This window comes from Amblyraja radiata, chromosome 26 (genome assembly GCF_010909765.2).
Source record: "Amblyraja radiata isolate CabotCenter1 chromosome 26, sAmbRad1.1.pri, whole genome shotgun sequence".
Lineage (NCBI taxonomy): Eukaryota > Metazoa > Chordata > Chondrichthyes > Rajiformes > Rajidae > Amblyraja > Amblyraja radiata.
Window position 1 is genome coordinate 12,181,487 of NC_045981.1, and position 24,090 is coordinate 12,205,576.

Sequence of the window (24,090 nt, forward strand, 5' to 3'; positions counted from 1 at the left end):
AATGTCAGGAACGTTGACGCATATCTCCGCGAAGCTTCCCTGTTTCGGCACCAGTTCCAAGCCCTGTCACTCCGAATTTAGCAAGGCCACACTGCCAGTAACAACACAAAAGAACAAAGTGCTGAAGTAACTCAGCGGGTCAGGCAGCATCTCTGGAGAACAAGGAACAGGCGACGTGTCGGGTTAGGACCCATCTTCAGTCTTATCCAGAGATGTTGTCTGACCTGCTGAGTGACTCTAGCACTTTGTATCTTTTTTTTTGTGAACTGGCATCTGCAGTTCCTTGTTTCTCCACTGTCAGTAACAGCTGTCCAGGTGAACAAGCCTAGACCCAGTGTTATTAGAAGTAGCAAGCCCAGTCTTCTAGGTACCATGCCACAAGATACAGGTCTACCACTGATTTTCCGGCACCCTTGGTTCCAGATCTTATCTGGATATTCCGTTTTGTCGGATAGGTCACGGCCAACGAGAGGAGTCCCAACGATATGGGAACGGCCGGCCTAGGCTGGGGGGCTGAGATGCCGGCCCGCAAAGTAGGCCTCGGAAAAGAATGGGAGTGAAACTGCTGGCTCCGGCCGGGCAGGAGTTCCTGAGCCCCAGCTGCAGAGGGCAAATTTAATCGGCCGCAGAAGTCCCGTTGAGGTCGGGATAGGCCGCCTCACTCGGCCTAGGCGCCACATTTCCGGGGGGAGATGTCAAGTGTACGCTCGTAATTTTGACCGGATTTAAGGAGATGCCGGACCACAAGGTGCCGGAAAAGCGATGGTGTACCTGTACCAAGCCGGGAGCTTTTGAAATTCATCTCCTTGGCTTCTGTTGATCTCTAATGTGTTCTCATGGTGGGTATTTCCAGAGGAATATTGTCACTACCTCCACTCCTGACACTGCGAATGCTTATCATTATACTGTCCAAGCAGACACCAACCCTGAATTCTCACAACTGTTCTCCAGCTAATGGCTTTGACAGATGGAAGTTATTGTCACATTTCCTTCTGTTCCATTGTAGCTCGATGGGAATAGTTGAAATGAGATAAAACAGCCTTCATAAATTTCTCCCCTGTTTTCCCCCGAAATACCACTGCCAGAGTTCCCATAGATATTTGAGAGAAATCGTGACAAATTGCAGGCGCGTATGTGGCTTTTATAAACACTTTCACCCTGTGGAAACGAGATTCCATTCACCCCTACAGTTCAGGAGATAAAGCCAAGAAATATTCGGCCAAATAAATCTGTTGAGGAAGTTGAGGTTCGATGTTGAATTTTAAAGTCTCTGCTTCATGAACATTTGTGCAGTGACTGGGAAAAATCCTGAGGAAATTGAGCGCATCCATGGTTCAAATTAAGTTATGATTTATAACTAATCCAATGAATTGTGTGTTTGATTAAAAATAATCCCAAATGAAGCATCAATTTAGAAAGGCCAAATATTGCAAGCATGTTTGATAAAATCAAAAGGTAAACACAGCAGGTAGCTGGTCTAAGGTAGACACAAAATGCTGGAGTAACTCAGCGGGTGAGGCAGCATCTCTGGAGCGAAGGAATGGGCAACTTTTCGGTTCAACCATTCCTTCACTCCAGTGATGCTGCCTCACCCGCTGAGTTACTCCAGCATTTTGTGTCTACCTTCGATTTAAACCAGCATTTGCAGTTCTTTCTTATATAGGTAGCGAGGTCTATATCAACATGTGTTGCACATCGCTTGGGAAATGATCAGTGGGTCACTTTTGTGCTGTGCTTTCCTTGGGAACTTAACTTTTATTTTGCTGGAAGCTTTGAGCAGTCGAACCTCCACTGGTCATGGTTCAGTTTGTTGTGTCCTAAACCAGTTGCGTTCTTAATATGAGGGAATGCACCAAACGGCAGTGGGACTTTATTTGGGGTTTTTTTATCTGCTTGGATAAAAAAAAGTATGCTTGCCTATTTTGCGTTTATTAACATGGCAATGGGGATGGTGAACACGGAGTGCATATTTACCGTGCCTTTGTAGATTTTCAGGTTCGTTGGTGCACCTGTGGGCATCCTCATTAGGTTGGGTTCTGGAGTGTGGGCACTCTTTGTTTGTAGGTATGTGGCATGGATCACAAATTGGGCTAGCACTGGCCACCCTCTATGTGTGTGTGTGTGTGTGTGTGTGTCCACTTTAGATGGCATGGGGAAATGGGTTATGTCATGTTATGGTTGGGTTAGGAGCTAGAGAAGTAACATGAAGGCTGTACACAGTGGAGAATCATGTTGGACATGCATGGCATAGAAGGAGCCATGGGTTTTATTCAAAAGTCCTGGAGATTTTAAGGAGTTTATAGGTTCTCTTTGTAATGGAGGTGGTGAGAGTTGGAGTTGTGCCATCTCTGTTTTATCTGCCTCCACTCACCCCTTCCATTGCCAATATTGGCTGAAGCATCAAGATAACCCTATCTTCACTCTTCAATCAATAACACACACAGATAGACACAAAGTGCTGGAGTAACTCAGTGGGACAGGCAGCATCTCTGGAGAGAAGGAATGGGTGACGTTTCGGGTCGAGACCCTTCTTCGGAAGTCTGAAGGTGCTGCCTGTCCCGTTGAGTGACTCCAGCATTTTGTGTCTGTGTTCGGTGTAAACCAGCATCTGCGGTTCCTTCCTACACACTGAGCCTGACCACACTTCCACTGTTGAATGTGGAAACTTGCGTGCACAAAATGGTATCCTCGCTGTACCACTGAGGGCATTTCAAACCGCACTGCGTTGACGGCAAGGCGTCTTCATGAATGCTGCTGAGGTTTGGGAGAGAGCGGTGTAAATGTTCTTTCCGATCTTCTGGACATTTGTTTTGTTTGACCCGCTGCCCCAGGCTGGATGAGCAGCTGGAAGTCGCAGTTACTCTCCTGCCTTCTAGTCACTAAAGTATCGGTGGTGGATCTTGTCCGCTGATGAACGTGACCCCCCCATCTGAGTCTGTTGGGATCAGGAACCACTGGATTGCTTGTTCACTGGTTGGCTCACATTAATTAAGCCATCTGTTTTCACCTTCCCCCTCTCCACCCCAGCCTCCAGTTGTGGGGAAAGGCTGCACCCATTTTGGTGTGTGAATAATATCAAATATCTTCTGTTCACCAGCTGTGTGTATGGATTAACAAAAAGATCAGAATTATCAACTCAGAATAGAAGCTCCCTCCAAAATCCTCATATTGTGCCAGCATCATAACATAGAAACGAGGAACTGCTGTTGCTGGTTGGTACACAAAGTGCTGGAGTAACTCAGCGGGTCAGGCAGCATCTCTGGAGAACGGGGATGGGCAGTGTTTGAGGTCCAGACCCTTCTTCAGATTGAACACGCTTTGGAGTCGAGACCTTTGTTCAGATTGGAGAAGGGTCTCGACCCGAAACGTCACCTGTCCTTGTCCTCCAGAGATGCGGCCTCACCAGCTGAGTTACCCTGGCACTTTGTGTCCTTTCGTGCAAGCACCACTACTGGTTGAAGAGAGGCTGCCCACTGTTTTCCTGCACCTCTTGCACTTCATATTTTGACTTGTATGTTTCTCAACTCTCCTTGGGATGTTTTTTTGTGCAAAGTAAATCTCGGCCAAACATTATTCTGGACTGGGTGGATCCATGGGGCGGCAAGGACAAAAATAGTCCAGGCATAAAAATGTCCATCTGCACAACTTGTGTGACCCAGCCATGGGAGTGTGATTACTTATTTCATTTGTGAGATTTTTTTTTTTTGTTGTACAACTTTATACTTGCAATTGCAACCACTTTTTTTGTAAAAGGATGGTTTTGTATTATTCATGTTGTGTGAACTACTGAAAATGGGGCTTTAAATTGTGGGCTGATGTTATTTTGCTTTTGCTTCACTGTGTGGCGTATGCTGATTGAATGTATAAAAATAATTAAACTGTACCATATTTGGAACCGCGTGCACGTTCAACGAGTTAGATATTGGTCGCAAAGTACAAGTTGGAGAGTTGAGAGATATCAGTCTGAAGGGTCCCAACCTGAAACATCACCTATCCACATTCTCCGGGGAATGCTGCCTGAGTTACTCCAGGATTTTGTGCCTCTCCTGACTAATTGCTGGCTTAGTGTCGAATTCCAGGCTGGAACTGAGCTAGTGTGACTGGGCGGGATGAATCGGCCACGTTTCCCCATTATCTTGTGGTGCCAAATGTTCTTACTAAAGCTAAAATCCCTGATCTTCCACCAGTTGCATATATGAGATCTTTAGAGTGTAGCATAGGACACAAAGTGCAATGGCCAGAGTTGACCTCCACTACTATGGCTTGAGCTAATGCTGAATATTTGCACTTTGATCAGTCTGGTCAGCACTATGGTGCACGTGCCTTATATATCCGGCTCGTTATTGAGCAATGCCAAAAAGCAAGTGGTGAAAGACTGCTTCCTTCTGGTTTTGTGAGTGCTCCTCTCCTTTAGGTTTGCAGTCTGATGCCTCTTCACGTTTCGTAGACCCAAGCTTTCACTTCTAAAGCCTTTCCAGAAACCCACTTGCTGTCGGCTTGGGCGGCATAGCAGTGGAGTTGCTGCTCCACAGAGCCAGAGACTGGGTTCGATCCTGACAACGGGCGTCGACCGTACGAAGTCTGTACGTTTTCCCCGTGGATTTTCATCGATGGTTCCGGTTTCCTCCCACACTCCAAAGACATACAGGTCTGTACGTTAATTGGCTTCGGTAAAGATTGTAAATTGTCCCCAGTGTGTATAGGATAGTGCTAATGTACAGGATCGCTAGTCGGCGTGGATTCGAGTGCGCTGTTTCCCTAAACTATTCAGGCCAACTTTCTGTGATAGAAAAGTACAAGTGCATGGCTACAGTTCAACTCAACCCTGCACAATGACAGTGCGCGGGGTTGGTAAGGATAGGGCAAAATAAAACTATACAGGTACTTTTAATTCACTGTATTGCATTTTACTTTCACTTCACTCTATGATTGAGCATTGCATTTTAATGCCCTTGGTTAGTTGCTGAATTAATGTGGACAAAGGGTGTTGGTTAGTTTAAAAAAAAAAAAAAATCTATATCTAAATCACATGGGCTGTATTCAAACGAAACATTTCTTCCACATTAATGTTTGAACCAAAGATTAAATTTTTGAAAATGTTTGATAAACTGGCATGGATCTTTTTACAACACCTTTGCATGCATTATGTACCGATGCCTGTTCATTGTGAAGTTGTATTTGAGTTCACATGGCAATATATATTATTCTAAATAAAGCACACAAAACAATTGGCCACTGATCAACGAGTCAAACCTGCTGCACTAATAAACACATTTTTTTTAAAGTGGTGGCAGGTGTTACTGACTTTATATTTTAGAAGCTGAGTGCAATAATTGAATTACAAAAACGTAGCAACCTTTTGGTTCAATCTCTTGCCTATTACTGCGAATCAGGCTTAGCTGTATGAACAAGTGTGCTTCCTCTGATGAAAGCCTCTACATACTTCCTGGACTCTCCATTATAGTCCTAGTCATACAGCATGGAAACAAAATATTCAGACCTGCATGTCTGATGCATAGACAGACCAGGAATAACCAGCCAGCAAGGAAGTATTCTAAATGAGCTGGTGTTAAACTGCAGTTGCCTTAACACATTCACTTGCATTGAACTGCGCCTTCAAATCAAGAGCTTTTAGTTTAGTTTAGAGATGCAACATGGAACAGGCCCTTCGGCCCACTGAGTCTGTGCCGAGCAGCGATCCCCACACACCAACACTAGGAACAATTTACATTTTTACCAAGGTCAATTAACCTACAAACCTGCACGTCTTTGGCGTGCGAGAGGAAACCGGAGCTCCCGGAGAAAACCCATGGCAAAACACAGGGAGAGCGTGCAAACCCTGTCTGGTTCGAACCCGGGTCTTTGACGCTGTAAGCAGCAGCTCTACCGCTGTGCCACCGTGTCGCCCAAAACTACAGGCAACCATTGAGCTACACGTCTCTATAACTTCAGTTTCACTTTGGTTCCTCATCTTGTGGAATGAGATTGAAGGCATGATCATTAACTTATATAAACTAGAGCATTGCCTAGTATAATAACAGGACAGCACAGTGGCGCAGCGGTTGAGTTGCTGCTTTTCAGCGGCAGAGACCCGGGTATGATCCTGACAACAGGTGCTGTCTGTACGGAATTTGTACGCTGTTCCCTCGGTTGCTTTGGTTTCCTCCCACACTCCAAAGACGTACAGGTTTGTAAATTAATTTGGCTTGGATAAATATTCTAAGTTGTGCCTAATGTTAGCGTACAGGCTCGGTAGGCCGAAGGGCCCATTCCATGCAGTATCACTAAACTAAAAATAACTATTTCTAAGTGATTATTTGCATGTTATCTAGTTTGATACTGTACAGGAGCACGATGAAGCTGATGCACACGTACAAAACAAATAACAGTACAGAATATACTATTATAGCATTGTAGCATTAATTGAATTGGGAAAAATATCAGATGAGTCACTTGTCAACAGGCTATCCTCTGGACTCATGTGGCTGAAGTATTGATCAATTATAAGCCGCTTCAGATGCTGGTAATGATGGATTCAGCTGGGGATGGTGATGAGACATCTTGTTAAGATGCAACATATGACCCAGGAGGAATTAAAAATGGAATGGGAATTAATTTTAATTAACTCAAGAACATTTTCACATGTTCCTGCCTACCTACACCTCTGGCATTCAGTTGATTCTGAAGTCACACTCATGTCAAATTAGGATTATACATTCACGACCTTTGAAGCCATAGCTTTCAATATTTTCAGTTTGAATATAAAATCTCAAACTGTGCGTAGTATCAGTGTCTCCAGTTAGAAAATAGTGTTTTCTTCCTCCTCTCAGCCCTATTCTACAGCATCATTAATGGTCTCGAGTGTTAGCTAGCTGTAAAGTTGATAATTGCCGACCACAAATTAATACAATCACACTAGCAATGGAACCTCAAATGCATTTTTGACTTGAGGATTTATTAATGACTTTATGACCACCGATATTTGTTGCAAATCCCCCATGTGACCACTTTGAAAAAGAAGTCTGCGTAACAATTAACGTGAGATTCTTAATCCGCATTTTTCCCCTCATTAATAAGCTGACAATTAGTTCTTGCTGCACAACTACTTTGAGAACAGGGTGATTTTCAGTCTCTACTCACTGCTTGCTTAAGCTGTATTGGCAACAGAGAGCTTTGGACCCAGTCACTCCGTCGCCAGTACGTAGAAGCTGAAGCAATTAACAAACAAAGAAATTAAAGCAGCCTCCACCACTGTCCAGACTTCAGAAGGTAAAAGGGCAAGCTATAGCAAATGTGGCACCCGAGGCAGCCTTCAGGAACAGGGGCTGGCCATCGCGGAAGAAGGCTGCAAGTTTTCAAAGAGTTTCCTTGTCAATTTGCCCATGTCCCCAAGGGGGGAACAATTTGAAGGCAAGAGGTGTCCGTTCTTCACTGGCCGTGCAGAGACCTCATTTTCCTTGTCATCCTGTTGGGCGGGCAAGTTACCTTCTTCAAAATAACAGCGCCTGCAAGTGGCCCGATACATGTCCATGCCTCCAATCACCTCGACCTGGAGGAACAGAGAGAGGAGTTAACGTTGAGAGTGTTTCATTGTCATACGTACCAACAATGGTACCCACCAATAATGGATGTGTGATGAGCCACTGGTTTGACGGTACTGGACCTGTACTCGCTGGAGTTTAGAAGAATGAAGGAGGACCTCATTGAAACTTACTGAATAGTGAAAGGCATGGATAAAGTGGATACAGAGAGGATGTTTCCACTAGTGGGAGAGTCTAGGACCAGAGGGCACAGTCTCAGAATAAAAGGACGCATCTTTCAAAAGGAGATGAGGAAGAATTTCTTTCGTCAGAGGGTGGTGAATCTGTGGAATTCATTGCCACAGATGGCTGTGGAGGCATTTGGTATTTTTAAGGTGGAGATTGACAGATACTTGATTAGTATGGGTGTCAAGGGTTATGTGGAGAAGGCAGGAGAATGGGGTTGAGAGGGAAAGACAGATCACCTATGATTGAATGAAAGAGTAAACCTTCAATGGGGGTCCACCCTCATCCTTCTAAACTCCAGCGAGTACAGGCCTGGTGCTGCCAAACGCCAATCATACGTTAACCCAACCCTTTACTGGGATCATTTACATAAACCTCCTCTGGACCTCCTCCAACGCCAGCACATCCTTCCTCACATATTGGGCCCAAAACTGCTCTCAATGTTATTAAGTTTCATTTGTTACTAAGCTGAGATCTCAACCTAGTTGCCTCAGTCAAGGGAGCAGTGGGTGAACTCCACGCAAGGGAGAGCATTTGCTTTTCACAATGCTATGAAATAGCAGTAACTCCACCAGCTCTCAGACACCTCTTCACGGCAGACGTGGATGCCGATCGGTTCCACAACCCCTCGGCATTGGTCCCTTCCTTGCCCCGATTCACAACACGTTGCAGAGCTCACGGGTGACAAGTGGTCCATTGACACAAAGGTGAGTGGATCTCAACAGCCGAGATTTCCGCAAGGGAAGAACTCAAAGCCACGAACTCGGACAGAGCAGAAAGAGTGACAAACCTCCTTTTCGACTCCCAGCCTCTTGGTGTAGGCAGCCTCTCGGTAACAAATCATGCAAACAGCGCTCAGCTTCACCACGCTCTCCGCCAGTGGTACCAGGTTCAAAATGTTGCCAAAAGCCTAGAGAGAAACAGAATTGCTTAAAAAACCCCACCACATACTGAAAACAATGTCTCGATCAGGGGTTGGCAACCTTGTTCTGCATAGGGGCCAGGACCCGTCTGTGAGTGAATGGCCGGCCACATGGATCGCCATAGTGTGACATTTGGTGTTGTTTTCGCATTCGTTTTCACGTGTTTTTCTAATGAGGCCCCTCGCGTGCCCTGGGACTGGCTGCAGTTCCCAGGTCGGCTCGCCTGCCCCGGGACTGGCTGTAGCGCCCAGGTCGCCTGCGTACCCCGGGACTAGTTGCAGTCCCCAGATCAGCTCATGTCCCCGGGACTGGCTACAGTTCCCAGGTCGCGAAAACGAATTGAAAAAAAAACAAAAAAAAACTCCTGCGGGCCGGATGATTTCGGGTTAGGGGCCGGGTCCGGCCCGTGGGCCCTAGGTTGCCGACTCATGGTCTAGATCTTGGCACTCTCACGTACAACATTCACTGGGCCCGTCCCACAACAAGAGCTATCTAATACCGCCATCTAATCTAATCTGTATCTATTACCCCAATCAAAGAACAGTCTCACCCCGGTCACTCCCTCTCCCATCAGGCAAGAGGTACACAAATGTGAAAACACACACCTCCAGATTCAGGGACAGTTTCTTCCCAGATAACACCAGGCAACTGAAAGGTCTCCCTCATCATCTGGAATGTGATCCTGGCCTCCTATCTACCTTTGAACCATCTTTAATTGGACGTCAATGTTATTTCTTGCACTAAATGTTGTACCCTTTATCCGTGCATGGCTTGATTGTATTCAGTCTTTTCTTGCACTGGATAGCAAGCAAACAAGCGGTTTTCACTGTACCCCGTTACATATGACAATAATAAACTAAACTGATATCCCTCCACAGATGCTGCCCGACCTGCCAAGTTTCTCCACGTTTGCCCAATTTCGTTCCATGGTCCCTTGCGCCTCCAGGAATTCGTTAGAAACCCTTACTTATCTCCGAGGATAATTCATGAAAACTATCACTACCCTGCCCAAGGCAACATCAAATCAAGTGGAGCGTGGCTGGTGTTAAAGCCAGGGCTTTGCACTGAAGGGGCAGCTGAGTTTGCACAACATGACCCCCAGTGGGATTTCCAACCCAAAGTTCACTTGCCCCTTCTCTCGTTCTCCGCTTACTTTCCGCTGGAAGGTTCCATCCAGAGCCGCTACAATCACCGTCTTCCCGTTGTTGGCCATTTCCTCGCAGAATTCAACACAATCTGGAAACTTGAGAAAGGGAGTTATTTAAGCACATTGCCACATAGAACGGTACAGCACAAGAACAGGAATGTTTAGTCCAGCGCCCTTCGGCCCACCGAGTCCATGCCATCCAGGATCCCTGTGCACCAGCACTATCCTACACTAGGGACAATTTACAATCTTTACTGAAACCAATGAACTTACAAATCTGTACGTCTTTGAAGTGAGGGAGAAAACCGGAGCGCCTGGGAAAGACCCACACGGTCACGGGGAGAATGTACAAACTCCACACTGGCAGCACCCATAGTCAGGATTGAACCTGGGTCTCTGGCGCTGTTAAGCAACTCTACCTCTGCGCCACTGTGCTGCATGCCTGTGCCAAGCATGATGCTAATACAAACTCTTATATGCCTGCACATAATACATATCCCTCCATTCTTTGCATCTCCACGCGTATCTGCCTCCATCCGGCAGCGTGTTCCTGGCACCCACCACCTTCTGTGTCAAAAGAAAATTCCCCCGTACATCTGCTTTAACCTTTGCCCCTCTCATCTTGCTAAACACTAAGTTTGTGCTAATAAAAAACGTGGTCAATCCACTACAGACTGGAGAGTCTGCCATCGAAATCCAAACGCTTTGTTGACGTCGACTACTACGGGGCGGGGCCTCCGGGCTCCCGTCTTCCCGTCATCGGCCAATAAGCGGCGGGGTTAGGGGGAGGCGGGCGGTTTGAATCTTTGAATCAACGGCCAGGGCGCGCGCTCAACGGACTGGCGGGCGGTTTGAATCAAAGATACTCGAGGAGCTCTATAATCTTTGGTTTGAATCAAAGACGTTTTTAATGGGCGGCCTGGGCTGGCGGAGAGTCGTCCCACGGAGAGAGAGAGATCCCGTGATTGAGGTCTACCTGCAGCAGTACCGCAAGTACTATTTCTTCCAGGAACGGCTGAACACTTTCAAGAACTGGCCCTTCCTCGACGGCTGTGGCTGCACACCCGAGAATGTGAGTGGTGCCGGCGGCAGTGGGCGATACTAACATAGGTCGTAAAGTCATAAGGGACAGGAGCGTGTCATAAGGCCGTTCATCGAGTGATACATCGTGGAAACAGGCCCTTCGGCCCAACTTGCCCACACCGGCCGACAGTGTCCCCGCTGCACTAGTCCCCACCTGACAGCGTTCGGTCCATATCCCACCAAAACTCCTCCATTCGGCCCATCGAGTTTACCCCACTATTCAATCATGGCTGATCCATCTCTCCCTCCTAACCCCACTCTCCTGTCTTCTCCCCATAACCCCTGACACACGTACTAATCCAGGATCTACTATCTATCACTGCTGTAAAAATATTCATTGAATATCTATAGAACATCTTTAGAGCCGCACTGAGTCCATTTATCCCGGGGATGGTTGGGTTAACATACGAGGAGCGTCTGCACTCGCTGCAGTTTAGAAGGACGAGGGAAGGGGGGATCTAATGTCATAGCAGCACAAACTCATAGTTTGAGCCAAAGATCTTTGGTTTGAGCTTCATTTATTGTCACGTGTACCGAGGTATAGTGAAAAGTTTTTGTTGCGTGCTAACCAGTCAGCGGAAAGACAATACATGAATCGAGCTACCCATAGTGTACAGATACAGGATACTGTTTAGTCCAAGATGAAGCCAGTAAAGTCCGATCAAAGATAGTCTGAGGTTCACCAATGAGGTAGATAGTAGATCAGAGCCGCTCTCTAGTTGTTGATAGAGTGGTTCAGTTGCCTGAAAACAGTTGGGGAAAAATCTGTCCCTGAATCTGGAGGTGTGCGTTTTTGCAGTTTTATACCTTTTGCCTGATGGAAGATCAACTTATCCTTGATTATGCTGCTGGCCTTGCCAAGGCAGCGTGAGGTGTTGATGGAATTAATAGAAGGGAGGTTGGTTTGTGTGATGGTCTGGGCTGCGTCCACAATTCTCTGCAATTTCTTGTGGTCTTGTATGGAGCTGTTCCCAAATCAAGCTGTGATGCTTCCTGGGGTTGGTTGGATTAACGAATGGGAGCATTTGATGCCTGTACCCGCTGGAGTGTAGAAGGATGAGGGAGGAGAGATCTCATAAGTCATAGGAACAGATTTTTTTTTTAAAGTAGACGCAAAAGACTGCAGATAATGGGTCACAAAGGACAAGCTGCTGGAGGAACTCTGTGCATCAGGCAGCATCTGTGGAGGGAAAATGACCATGACATAGGAGCAGAATTAAGCAATTCAACACATTGTGTCTACATGGCTGATCTATTTTTCCCTCTCAACCCCATTCTCCTGCCTTCTCCCCATAACCCCTGACACTCAAATCAAGAACCTGTCAATGTCTACTTTAAAAGTATTAATTGATTTGGCCTCCACTGCTGTCTATGGCAACGAATTCCACAGATTCGCCACCCTCTGGCTAAAGAAAGTTCCCCCTCATCTCCATTCTAAAGGTATGTCCTTTCATTCCGAGACTATGCCCTCTGGTCCTAGACTCTTCTACTAGTGGAAACATCCACTCTAACCAGGCCCTTTCATTATTCAATAGGTTTTAAAGAATGAAAGGCTCCCTGCACATCTTTAAACTTTGCACTTCTCAGCTTAACACTACGTTCTCTAGTCTTTGACATTTCCATCACAGGGAAAGATGTTCTGACTTCCCTATCAATGCCTCGCATAGCTTTACAAACATTGACAATTTCAATGTCAGGGAAAAGTATACATGCCAAACCACTTCCACAGCATTGATGTGCAGAGGGTTCTCGGGTCCAAGTTCATAGTTCCCTGAAAGTGGCAACACAAATAGATAGGATGGTAAAGAAAATGTATGCAAACTCAATGCTAGCACTTATTTCAAGAGGGCTTGTATACAAAAACGGGGATGTAATGTTGAGGCTCTATAAGGCGCTGGTAAGGCCGCATTTGGAATATCGTGAGCAATTTTGGGCACCATATCTGAGGAAGGATGTGTTGGCTCTGGAGAGGGTCCAGATGAGGTTTACAAGAATGATCCCAGGAATTAGTAGGTTAACCTATGGTGAGCGTTTGTCGGCACTCGGCCTGTACTCGCTGGAGTTTAGAATAATGAGGGGGGGACCTCATTGGAACATACAGAATAGTGAAAGAGAGTGGATGTGGAGAGTATATAAAATTATGAAAAGCATAAAGAGGATAAGACATTCTGAATATTTTCCCCAGGGTGGAAATGTCAAAGACTAGAGGATATAGCTCTAAGGCCAGAGGGTGAAAGTTCAAAGGAGATGCGCGGGGCATGGTTTTTACACAGAGTAGTGGGCACTTGGACCATGCTGCCAGCGGAGGTGGTCGAACCAGCTACGATACCTGGACCCAAAGATCCTATAGCGGAGTAAGGTAGACCACTCCTGCTAAATGCAATGGGCTGACGTGTAGTACGCAATGGAACGTGGGCCTTTTTTTCATCCATTTCCGTAACCGGACCCGACCTGACTCGCAGTGTAATCAACGTTGTGGGGGAACAGATTGTGTTAATAAATTAAAATTCTGAAAATGAGGAGAAGATTTTTACCAAATAACTTTTATTTTGACAAAGATGTTTCCGTAACCGGCTTCCGTCTCCGCACTATTATCCTATGGAATCTTTGGTGCGGAGACGGAAGCCGGTTACGGAAATGGGTCCTTAAATTACCCATGAATCTGCCCATGACCGTACTACGTCTTTTTCGTCGAATGGGCTACCTTGCTCGCTATAAGATCTTTGCCTGGACCTGTCCTTGATTGGGGGGAGAAGAAGATAGTCTACTTTCAACTCATTCAAAATATTTTCCTTTGTCCTTGTGTAGTAATTGACTTGGTCCTTATTTCTGGGTTTCATATCTTTGCATTGACATGCCTGCTTCTGCATTTTTGTGTAAGCCGTAGCGTAAATTTTAGCCTTTGGTAGAAGGTTGCATGAAGTTCAAGTTCACATTTATTTGTCACATGCACAAATTAAGGTACAGTGAAATTGCGTTGCCATGCACCCATACAATCAAAAAGAACACAATACACAATAGAATTTAACGTAAACATCCACCATAGTGGAATCAACATTCTTTACCGTGATGGAAGCCAATAACGTTCAGTCAATCATCCTCCATTGTTCACCGTGGTCAGGGCCATGAACCCTCTGCAGTCGCCGCTACGGACAGCTACGATATATAAAATGCTTACTTTTGATGGCAGCCAAGTTAACATTTGAAGCTGGAAGGAACAGTTGGTCTGGTTGCTGATGCTTGATGCTCTAAATCTCCCTTTGACATTAAGTAGACAGCAGATCAAATTGAATTTATTTTTCTTGTTATCAGATGGCTGCAGCAGGGTTTATTCACACCCCAAGTGAGAACTGTCCAGATGTTGCTCGGTGCTTCTTTTGTTACAAAGAGCTGGAAGGTTGGGAACCTGAAGATGAACCTTTGTAAGTACAAAACAATTATCTGGATAATTGCTTGCATTTAAATGACAGCCAGTTGTCAGAGGATTCAGTGCTGTTTATTTGTTTTACTATTGTTACTTGTACCTGAGATATAATTGAAAAAAAGAAAAACTTTGTCTTGTGTGCCATTTAAGTAACTCATACCATACATAATTACATTGGTACATCGGGTAGCACAAAAAGAGAAGGGAAATAGTGCAGAATATTCTGTTACAGCTCAGAGAAACTGCAATTTAAATAAGTACAAGAGCCCAAGCAAGATGGATTGGGAGATTGGGAATCTATTTAGGTCCCCCTCAGTCATGGCTGACCATGGGTGTCTCCAGGGTGTTATTCCCTATTTGGAGGACGCCTGTGCGTGACTTTGTTTAACGTGGGGAGATTGGTGCACAGACAGCCACCCCATGGTCCTTGACAGATCTGGGTCAGGATCCAGTGGCATGGAGTCCAAGACGACTGGAGACCCTTTTCTGCTGCAGACTTCATCAGCCTTCCCAGCCGTTGTGACGCTCCACTAAGGTCAGCCATCATCCTCTGCCTGTTCCACCCTGAGGTCTTAGTTGGATTGCTCTTTGTCCGAGAACTCCCCCTCGGCCATGGGTGGCCCCACCTGGAGCATAGCTCCAGACGGCATCGCTCTCATGATCTCAGGTCCACACAAGCTTCACCACGACAAGGTAATAATCCAGGGAGAAGTGAGATTGGGAATGCATCCTTGGTTTATGAGAGGTCTGTGCAAGTGTCGGATAACAGCAGGGAAGAAACTTTTGGAAACTGTTGATATGTGTTTCCAGGTGCTTTATATCTTCTGCCTAATGGGAGAGAGGCGAAGAATGAACAACTGGGGTGTGAGTGGTTCCTGATTATGTTGGCTGCTTCCCTGAGGCAGCGTAAAGTGAAGATGAAGTCAATTGGTGGGGGGTTGTGGGCGGAAGCTGGTTTGCGTGATGGATTGGGCTGCATCCGCCATTCTGCAATCTCTTCTGGTCTTGAGCAGTGAAATTGCCGGACCAAACTGTGGTGCATTCTGATAGCTTGCTTTCTATGGTGCATTTTAGAAGTTAGTAAGAGTCATTGAACCACTGCCAAACTTTCCATATTTCCAAAGGGGCTCAGAGCATAGCCATGGATCTTTTTTCTTTGTTTGCCTGGTAATTACATCCCATTAAGAATATTTGTTTCATGAATCTGATGTTGGGTATGCGAATGATGTATCCTACCCAACATTGCTGACTGTGCATTACTCAATAGACAATATACAATAGGTGCAGGAGTAGGCCCTTCGGCTTTTCGAGCCAGCACTGCCATTCAATGTGATCATGGCTGATCATCCCCAATCAGTACCCCGTTCCTGCTTTCTCCCCATATCCCCTGACCGCTATTTTTAAGAGCCCTATCTAGCTCTCTCTTGAAAGCATCCAGAGAACCTGCCTCCATCGCCCTCTGAGGCAGAGAATTCCACAGACTCACCACTCTCTGTGAGGAAAAAGTGTTTCCTCTTCTCCGTTTTAAATGGCTTATTCCTTATTCTTAAACTGTGGCCCCTGGTCTGGACTCCCCCAACATCGGGACCATGTTTCCTGCCTCTAGTGTGTCCAAACCTTAACAATCTTATATGTTTCAATGAGAACCCCTCTCATCCTTCTAAACTCCAGAGTGTACAAGCACAGCTGCTCCATTCTCTCAGCATCCCGGGAATTAACCTTGTAAACCTATGCTGCACTCCCTCAATAGCAAGAATGTCCTTCCTCAAATTAGGGGTCCAAAACTGCACATAGTACTCCAGGTGTGGTCTCACTAGGGCTCTGTACAACTGCAGAAAGACCTCTTTGCTCCTATATTCGATTCCTCTTGTTATAAAGGCCAACATGCCATTCACTTTCTTCACTGCCTGCTGTACCTGCATGCTGGTATGTAAATGTTGAGAGTGTTGCCCTCTGAGAAGATGCTGACTTTGGTTCGTTTATGCTTCCAGTGAATTTGTAATATCCTTGAGAACAGCACTGCTGGTATAATTCAAGTGGCTTGAGGTAACTACTGTAGGGGCAGCACGGTGGCACAGCATTAGAGTTGCTGCCTTACAGCGCCAGATACCCGGGTCCAATCCCAACTATGGGTGCTATTTGTATGGAGTTCGTATCTTTTCGCTAGGACCTGCGTGGGTTTTCTCCGAGATCTTCGGTTTCCTCCCACACTCCAAAGACGTACTGGCAGCTAATTGGCTTGGTGTAAATGTAAAATTGTCCCTAGTGTGTGTAGGATCGCATTAATGTGCTGGGAACGCTGGTCGATGCGGACTTCCGTGCTGTATCTCTAAACTAAACTAAACTAGTTAGTTCAGGTCTCGGAAGTAAATAGGATGGCTGAGATCACTGCTGCCTGGTATACCATGTTTTGTGCCAGATTTGAGATCTTGATTGTAGAAACAATAAACTGCAAACTCCATCTGAAGAAGGGACCAGATCCGAAACATCATCTATCAAAGTTCTCCAGAGATGCCTGACCCACTAAGTTACTACAGCATTTTGTGTCTTTCCTTGAGGTCTTGATTGTTTAAACACGTTTCCCGAATCGACAGAAGGATGTGATAATGCATTGAAGGTGGCAATGGATTTTGACTGTCAGCATGTGACCATCCTCAAGAAAGGAAATGTCTGACTATTAACTTTTACATTCTCTCCCAGAGTTGAACATAAAAATCACTCACCAAAGTGTGCTTTCATTGCACTGAAGAAGGAGTTTGAGCATCTAACAGTTGAAGAGTTCCTCAAGCTGGACAAGGAAAGAGTAAAGAATATCACGGTTGGTTATTTTGTCATCATCTTCATCAGTAATATGGAATGTATACAAAAATGGGGAAGAATTTGTGTGTTTGGCTCAAGGCTGACGACAACACCTCCCTCTGCCAGCGCAGGGACTCCCTGGAGAACGGCAATGGAAGATTAGCTTCCACGCCAGTCTAAACAGAACCAGTCCTCTGGGATGGCGGGAACGATCCCTAGTGAAGTCATTAACAAGTCGGGCAGCATCTCTGGAGAACATGGATCGGGACGAGGCTAGGTAAAGTGTGTTAGACTGGTCAAGACGCAACCACCTATCCATGTTCTCTAGAGATGGATAACATAAGACCCTTCTTTAGCTAAAGGGTGGTGAATCTGTGAAATCCATTGCCACAGATGGCTGTGGAGGCCAAGTCAATGGGTCTTTTAAAGCTGAGATTAAGAGATTCTTGATTAGTACGGGTGTCAGGGTTTATGGGGAGAGGGCAGGACGGAATGCACAAAAGAGCAGTGGAAAACCTAGTTGATTGGTAATGGCATCAAAGGTTACAGGGAGAAGGCATGAGAATGGGGTTGAGAGGAAAAGATAGATCAGCCATGATTGAATGGTGGAGTAGACCTGGTGGGCTAACAATAGACAATAGACAATAGGTGCAGGATAGGTGACAATATTATAGACAATAGTTGTCTTTGAGCCAGCACCGCCATTCAATGTGATCATGGCTGATCATCCTCAATCAGTATCCCGTTCCTGCCTTCTCCCCATATCTCCTGACTCCGCTATTTTTAAGAGCCCTATCTAGCTCTCTCTTGAAAGCATCCAGAGAACCCGCCTCCACTGCCCTCTGAGGCAGAGAATTCCACAGACTCACCACTCTCTGTGAGAAAAAGTGTTTCCTCGTCTCCGCTCTAAATGGCTTACTCCTTGTTCTTAAACTGCGGCCCCTGGTTCTGGACTCCCCCAATATCGGGAACATGTTTCCAGCCTCTAGCGTGTCCAAGCCCTTAACAATCTTATATGTGTAGGGCTGAATGGTCTAATTCTGCTTTAGGTGTCTAGTGGTGTCTATGGAGGGACATGGATGGACAGTGTTTCGGGTCAGGACCCTTCTTAAGACTGAGGCGGGGGAGTCCTGACCCAGAACATCTCCTGTGAGACTTAGACTGAGGTCCATCTCATGGCCATGGGGCTGTTTTCTACAGTACTCCCGGATGGTGAATTGTGAACCTTACCCCTGGTCTTTGCCTTCCGTTGCAGGGCTTGCTGCTGGCGTTTGCCTACAAGAGGTATCAGGCTGGCGTGTCCGACTTCTCCGAGAAGTACACGGACCCATCGAGCGACTACCCGCCGTACCCCAACGTCGCCGAGAACTACCAGCAGCCGCCGTTTGGTAACGCCGCGCAGCCGAGCACCGACGAGTACATCCCGCCCGCGTACTAAACCCTCTTCCGGGTGATCCTCCCAGTGCCATGCCCGGAACGAGTGTCCAACCGAGGAGCAGGGAATGACATTTTTTTGCCACAATCCAAGCTTTCTTCCAATTTACGGGATGCGACTCTTTGCTTTGTCGGAAGGAACTGCAGATGCCGGTTTAAATCGAAGATGGACACAAAATGCTGGAGTAACTCAGCGGGACAGGCAGCATCTCTGAAGAGAAGGATGAGTGACTTTTTGGGTAGAGAAGTTTTGAGTCTGAAGAAGGGTCTCGACCCGAAATGTCACTCATTCCTTCCCTCCTGAGATGCTGCCTGTCCAGCTGAGTTACTCCAGCATTTTGTGTCTATCTTTGTTTTGTTTGGACCCCCGCGATGCTTCCCGATGTTGTTGTTTTTTTCTCCCCTCTGGCCTTTCAGCCCCCTTCCCCCCCCCCCTCCCCTCTTCCCCCACACCGAGATTCTTCTGACACCACTGGTCACCTAGGGGTCCCCTGTGAACACTCCCGCTCCTCCTGTGGAAAGGAAACAGGCCTGTGCCTGGCTTCTGCCTACCACAGGTGAATGGAGGAGAGCGTGGGATGGAGGGAAGATCCCTTGACCCCCCCCCCCCCCCCCCCCCCCGCCTCCTTCCCACCTCTTTCCCAACGCTAGTCTTTCAATGCAAGGTCTTGTTCATCCAAATACATAACCTTTTCCCAGCAGTGATTTATCATCCAATTGTTTCCCAATGAATAAATCCAACTCGGACAGGAAAGAATGGCGCTGGATCATGATTTGGGTGCTGTTGGTGGTCTTCATGTGATCTAGTATCAATCATTAGGGTTGCCTGATAAAGGCGAGATTAAAATGAACCCTTCAGAACTCGTGGCCATTCTTTTCTTAGCCTTTGATTGACCAAGCTTAAGGTCAGTCTCTGCATATATCCATAACTCGCCAACTCCCACTTTTCCTGCTGTGTCCCTAATTTTTCAAATGTCAGGAACGTTGACGCATATCTCCGCGAAGCTTCCCTGTTTCGGCACCAGTTCCAAGCCCTGTCACTCCGAATTTAGCAAGGCCACACTGCCAGTAACAACACAAAAGAACAAAGTGCTGAAGTAACTCAGCGGGTCAGGCAGCATCTCTGGAGAACAAGGAACAGGCGACGTGTCGGGTTAGGACCCATCTTCAGTCTTATCCAGAGATGTTGTCTGACCTGCTGAGTGACTCTAGCACTTTGTATCTTTTTTTTTGTGAACTGGCATCTGCAGTTCCTTGTTTCTCCACTGTCAGTAACAGCTGTCCAGGTGAACAAGCCTAGACCCAGTGTTATTAGAAGTAGCAAGCCCAGTCTTCTAGGTACCATGCCACAAGATACAGGTCTACCACTGATTTTCCGGCACCCTTGGTTCCAGATCTTATCTGGATATTCCGTTTTGTCGGATAGGTCACGGCCAACGAGAGGAGTCCCAACGATATGGGAACGGCCGGCCTAGGCTGGGGGGCTGAGATGCCGGCCCGCAAAGTAGGCCTCGGAAAAGAATGGGAGTGAAACTGCTGGCTCCGGCCGGGCAGGAGTTCCTGAGCCCCAGCTGCAGAGGGCAAATTTAATCGGCCGCAGAAGTCCCGTTGAGGTCGGGATAGGCCGCCTCACTCGGCCTAGGCGCCACATTTCCGGGGGGAGATGTCAAGTGTACGCTCGTAATTTTGACCGGATTTAAGGAGATGCCGGACCACAAGGTGCCGGAAAAGCGATGGTGTACCTGTACCAAGCCGGGAGCTTTTGAAATTCATCTCCTTGGCTTCTGTTGATCTCTAATGTGTTCTCATGGTGGGTATTTCCAGAGGAATATTGTCACTACCTCCACTCCTGACACTGCGAATGCTTATCATTATACTGTCCAAGCAGACACCAACCCTGAATTCTCACAACTGTTCTCCAGCTAATGGCTTTGACAGATGGAAGTTATTGTCACATTTCCTTCTGTTCCATTGTAGCTCGATGGGAATAGTTGAAATGAGATAAAACAGCCTTCATAAATTTCTCCCCTGTTTTCCCCCGAAATACCACTGCCAGAGTTCCCATAGATATTTGAGAGAAATCGTGACAAATTGCAGGCGCGTATGTGGCTTTTATAAACACTTTCACCCTGTGGAAACGAGATTCCATTCACCCCTACAGTTCAGGAGATAAAGCCAAGAAATATTCGGCCAAATAAATCTGTTGAGGAAGTTGAGGTTCGATGTTGAATTTTAAAGTCTCTGCTTCATGAACATTTGTGCAGTGACTGGGAAAAATCCTGAGGAAATTGAGCGCATCCATGGTTCAAATTAAGTTATGATTTATAACTAATCCAATGAATTGTGTGTTTGATTAAAAATAATCCCAAATGAAGCATCAATTTAGAAAGGCCAAATATTGCAAGCATGTTTGATAAAATCAAAAGGTAAACACAGCAGGTAGCTGGTCTAAGGTAGACACAAAATGCTGGAGTAACTCAGCGGGTGAGGCAGCATCTCTGGAGCGAAGGAATGGGCAACTTTTCGGTTCAACCATTCCTTCACTCCAGTGATGCTGCCTCACCCGCTGAGTTACTCCAGCATTTTGTGTCTACCTTCGATTTAAACCAGCATTTGCAGTTCTTTCTTATATAGGTAGCGAGGTCTATATCAACATGTGTTGCACATCGCTTGGGAAATGATCAGTGGGTCACTTTTGTGCTGTGCTTTCCTTGGGAACTTAACTTTTATTTTGCTGGAAGCTTTGAGCAGTCGAACCTCCACTGGTCATGGTTCAGTTTGTTGTGTCCTAAACCAGTTGCGTTCTTAATATGAGGGAATGCACCAAACGGCAGTGGGACTTTATTTGGGGTTTTTTTATCTGCTTGGATAAAAAAAAAGTATGCTTGCCTATTTTGCGTTTATTAACATGGCAATGGGGATGGTGAACACGGAGTGCATATTTACCGTGCCTTTGTAGATTTTCAGGTTCGTTGGTGCACCTGTGGGCATCCTCATTAGGTTGGGTTCTGGAGTGTGGGCACTCTTTGTTTGTAGGTATGTGGCATGGATCACAAATTGGGCTAGCACTGGCCACCCTCTATGTGTGTGTGTGTGTGTGTGTGTCCACTTTAGATGGCATGGGGAAATGGGTTATGTCATGTTATGGTTGGGTTAGGAGCTAGAGAAGTAACATGAAGGCTGTACACAGTGGAGAATCATGTTGGACATGCATGGCATAGAAGGAGCCATGGGTTTTATTCAAAAGTCCTGGAGATTTTAAGGAGTTTATAGGTTCTCTTTGTAATGGAGGTGGTGAGAGTTGGAGTTGTGCCATCTCTGTTTTATCTGCCTCCACTCACCCCTTCCATTGCCAATATTGGCTGAAGCATCAAGATAACCCTATCTTCACTCTTCAATCAATAACACACACAGATAGACACAAAGTGCTGGAGTAACTCAGTGGGACAGGCAGCATCTCTGGAGAGAAGGAATGGGTGACGTTTCGGGTCGAGACCCTTCTTCGGAAGTCTGAAGGTGCTGCCTGTCCCGTTGAGTGACTCCAGCATTTTGTGTCTGTGTTCGGTGTAAACCAGCATCTGCGGTTCCTTCCTACACACTGAGCCTGACCACACTTCCACTGTTGAATGTGGAAACTTGCGTGCACAAAATGGTATCCTCGCTGTACCACTGAGGGCATTTCAAACCGCACTGCGTTGACGGCAAGGCGTCTTCATGAATGCTGCTGAGGTTTGGGAGAGAGCGGTGTAAATGTTCTTTCCGATCTTCTGGACATTTGTTTTGTTTGACCCGCTGCCCCAGGCTGGATGAGCAGCTGGAAGTCGCAGTTACTCTCCTGCCTTCTAGTCACTAAAGTATCGGTGGTGGATCTTGTCCGCTGATGAACGTGACCCCCCCATCTGAGTCTGTTGGGATCAGGAACCACTGGATTGCTTGTTCACTGGTTGGCTCACATTAATTAAGCCATCTGTTTTCACCTTCCCCCTCTCCACCCCAGCCTCCAGTTGTGGGGAAAGGCTGCACCCATTTTGGTGTGTGAATAATATCAAATATCTTCTGTTCACCAGCTGTGTGTATGGATTAACAAAAAGATCAGAATTATCAACTCAGAATAGAAGCTCCCTCCAAAATCCTCATATTGTGCCAGCATCATAACATAGAAACGAGGAACTGCTGTTGCTGGTTGGTACACAAAGTGCTGGAGTAACTCAGCGGGTCAGGCAGCATCTCTGGAGAACGGGGATGGGCAGTGTTTGAGGTCCAGACCCTTCTTCAGATTGAACACGCTTTGGAGTCGAGACCTTTGTTCAGATTGGAGAAGGGTCTCGACCCGAAACGTCACCTGTCCTTGTCCTCCAGAGATGCGGCCTCACCAGCTGAGTTACCCTGGCACTTTGTGTCCTTTCGTGCAAGCACCACTACTGGTTGAAGAGAGGCTGCCCACTGTTTTCCTGCACCTCTTGCACTTCATATTTTGACTTGTATGTTTCTCAACTCTCCTTGGGATGTTTTTTTGTGCAAAGTAAATCTCGGCCAAACATTATTCTGGACTGGGTGGATCCATGGGGCGGCAAGGACAAAAATAGTCCAGGCATAAAAATGTCCATCTGCACAACTTGTGTGACCCAGCCATGGGAGTGTGATTACTTATTTCATTTGTGAGATTTTTTTTTTTTGTTGTACAACTTTATACTTGCAATTGCAACCACTTTTTTTGTAAAAGGATGGTTTTGTATTATTCATGTTGTGTGAACTACTGAAAATGGGGCTTTAAATTGTGGGCTGATGTTATTTTGCTTTTGCTTCACTGTGTGGCGTATGCTGATTGAATGTATAAAAATAATTAAACTGTACCATATTTGGAACCGCGTGCACGTTCAACGAGTTAGATATTGGTCGCAAAGTACAAGTTGGAGAGTTGAGAGATATCAGTCTGAAGGGTCCCAACCTGAAACATCACCTATCCACATTCTCCGGGGAATGCTGCCTGAGTTACTCCAGGATTTTGTGCCTCTCCTGACTAATTGCTGGCTTAGTGTCGAATTCCAGGCTGGAACTGAGCTAGTGTGACTGGGCGGGATGAATCGGCCACGTTTCCCCATTATCTTGTGGTGCCAAATGTTCTTACTAAAGCTAAAATCCCTGATCTTCCACCAGTTGCATATATGAGATCTTTAGAGTGTAGCATAGGACACAAAGTGCAATGGCCAGAGTTGACCTCCACTACTATGGCTTGAGCTAATGCTGAATATTTGCACTTTGATCAGTCTGGTCAGCACTATGGTGCACGTGCCTTATATATCCGGCTCGTTATTGAGCAATGCCAAAAAGCAAGTGGTGAAAGACTGCTTCCTTCTGGTTTTGTGAGTGCTCCTCTCCTTTAGGTTTGCAGTCTGATGCCTCTTCACGTTTCGTAGACCCAAGCTTTCACCTCTAAAGCCTTTCCAGAAACCCACTTGCTGTCGGCTTGGGCGGCATAGCAGTGGAGTTGCTGCTCCACAGAGCCAGAGACTG

General features: G+C 46.3%; 2 protein-coding genes across 2 annotated transcripts; one reads left to right on the forward strand and one right to left on the reverse strand.

The window, feature by feature from the left end:
* Nucleotides 1-6,607: 6,607 nt before the first annotated feature.
* LOC116987931 (thymidine kinase, cytosolic-like) lies at nt 6,608-9,953 on the reverse strand. The gene is made up of 3 exons (XM_033044257.1): nt 9,843-9,953; nt 8,557-8,676; nt 6,608-7,549 (listed from the first exon to the last, which is right to left on the reverse strand). The coding sequence occupies exons 1-3, from the start codon at nt 9,900-9,902 to the stop codon at nt 7,313-7,315; spliced, it is 417 nt and encodes a 138-aa protein (XP_032900148.1). The 5' UTR covers nt 9,903-9,953; the 3' UTR covers nt 6,608-7,312.
* Nucleotides 9,954-10,629: 676 nt separating this feature from the next.
* On the forward strand, nt 10,630-18,580 carry LOC116987739. The gene is made up of 4 exons (XM_033043970.1): nt 10,630-10,908; nt 14,232-14,341; nt 17,044-17,290; nt 18,398-18,580. The coding sequence occupies exons 1-4, from the start codon at nt 10,747-10,749 to the stop codon at nt 18,578-18,580; spliced, it is 702 nt and encodes a 233-aa protein (XP_032899861.1). The 5' UTR covers nt 10,630-10,746.
* The last annotated feature ends 5,510 nt before the right edge of the window (nt 18,581-24,090 follow it).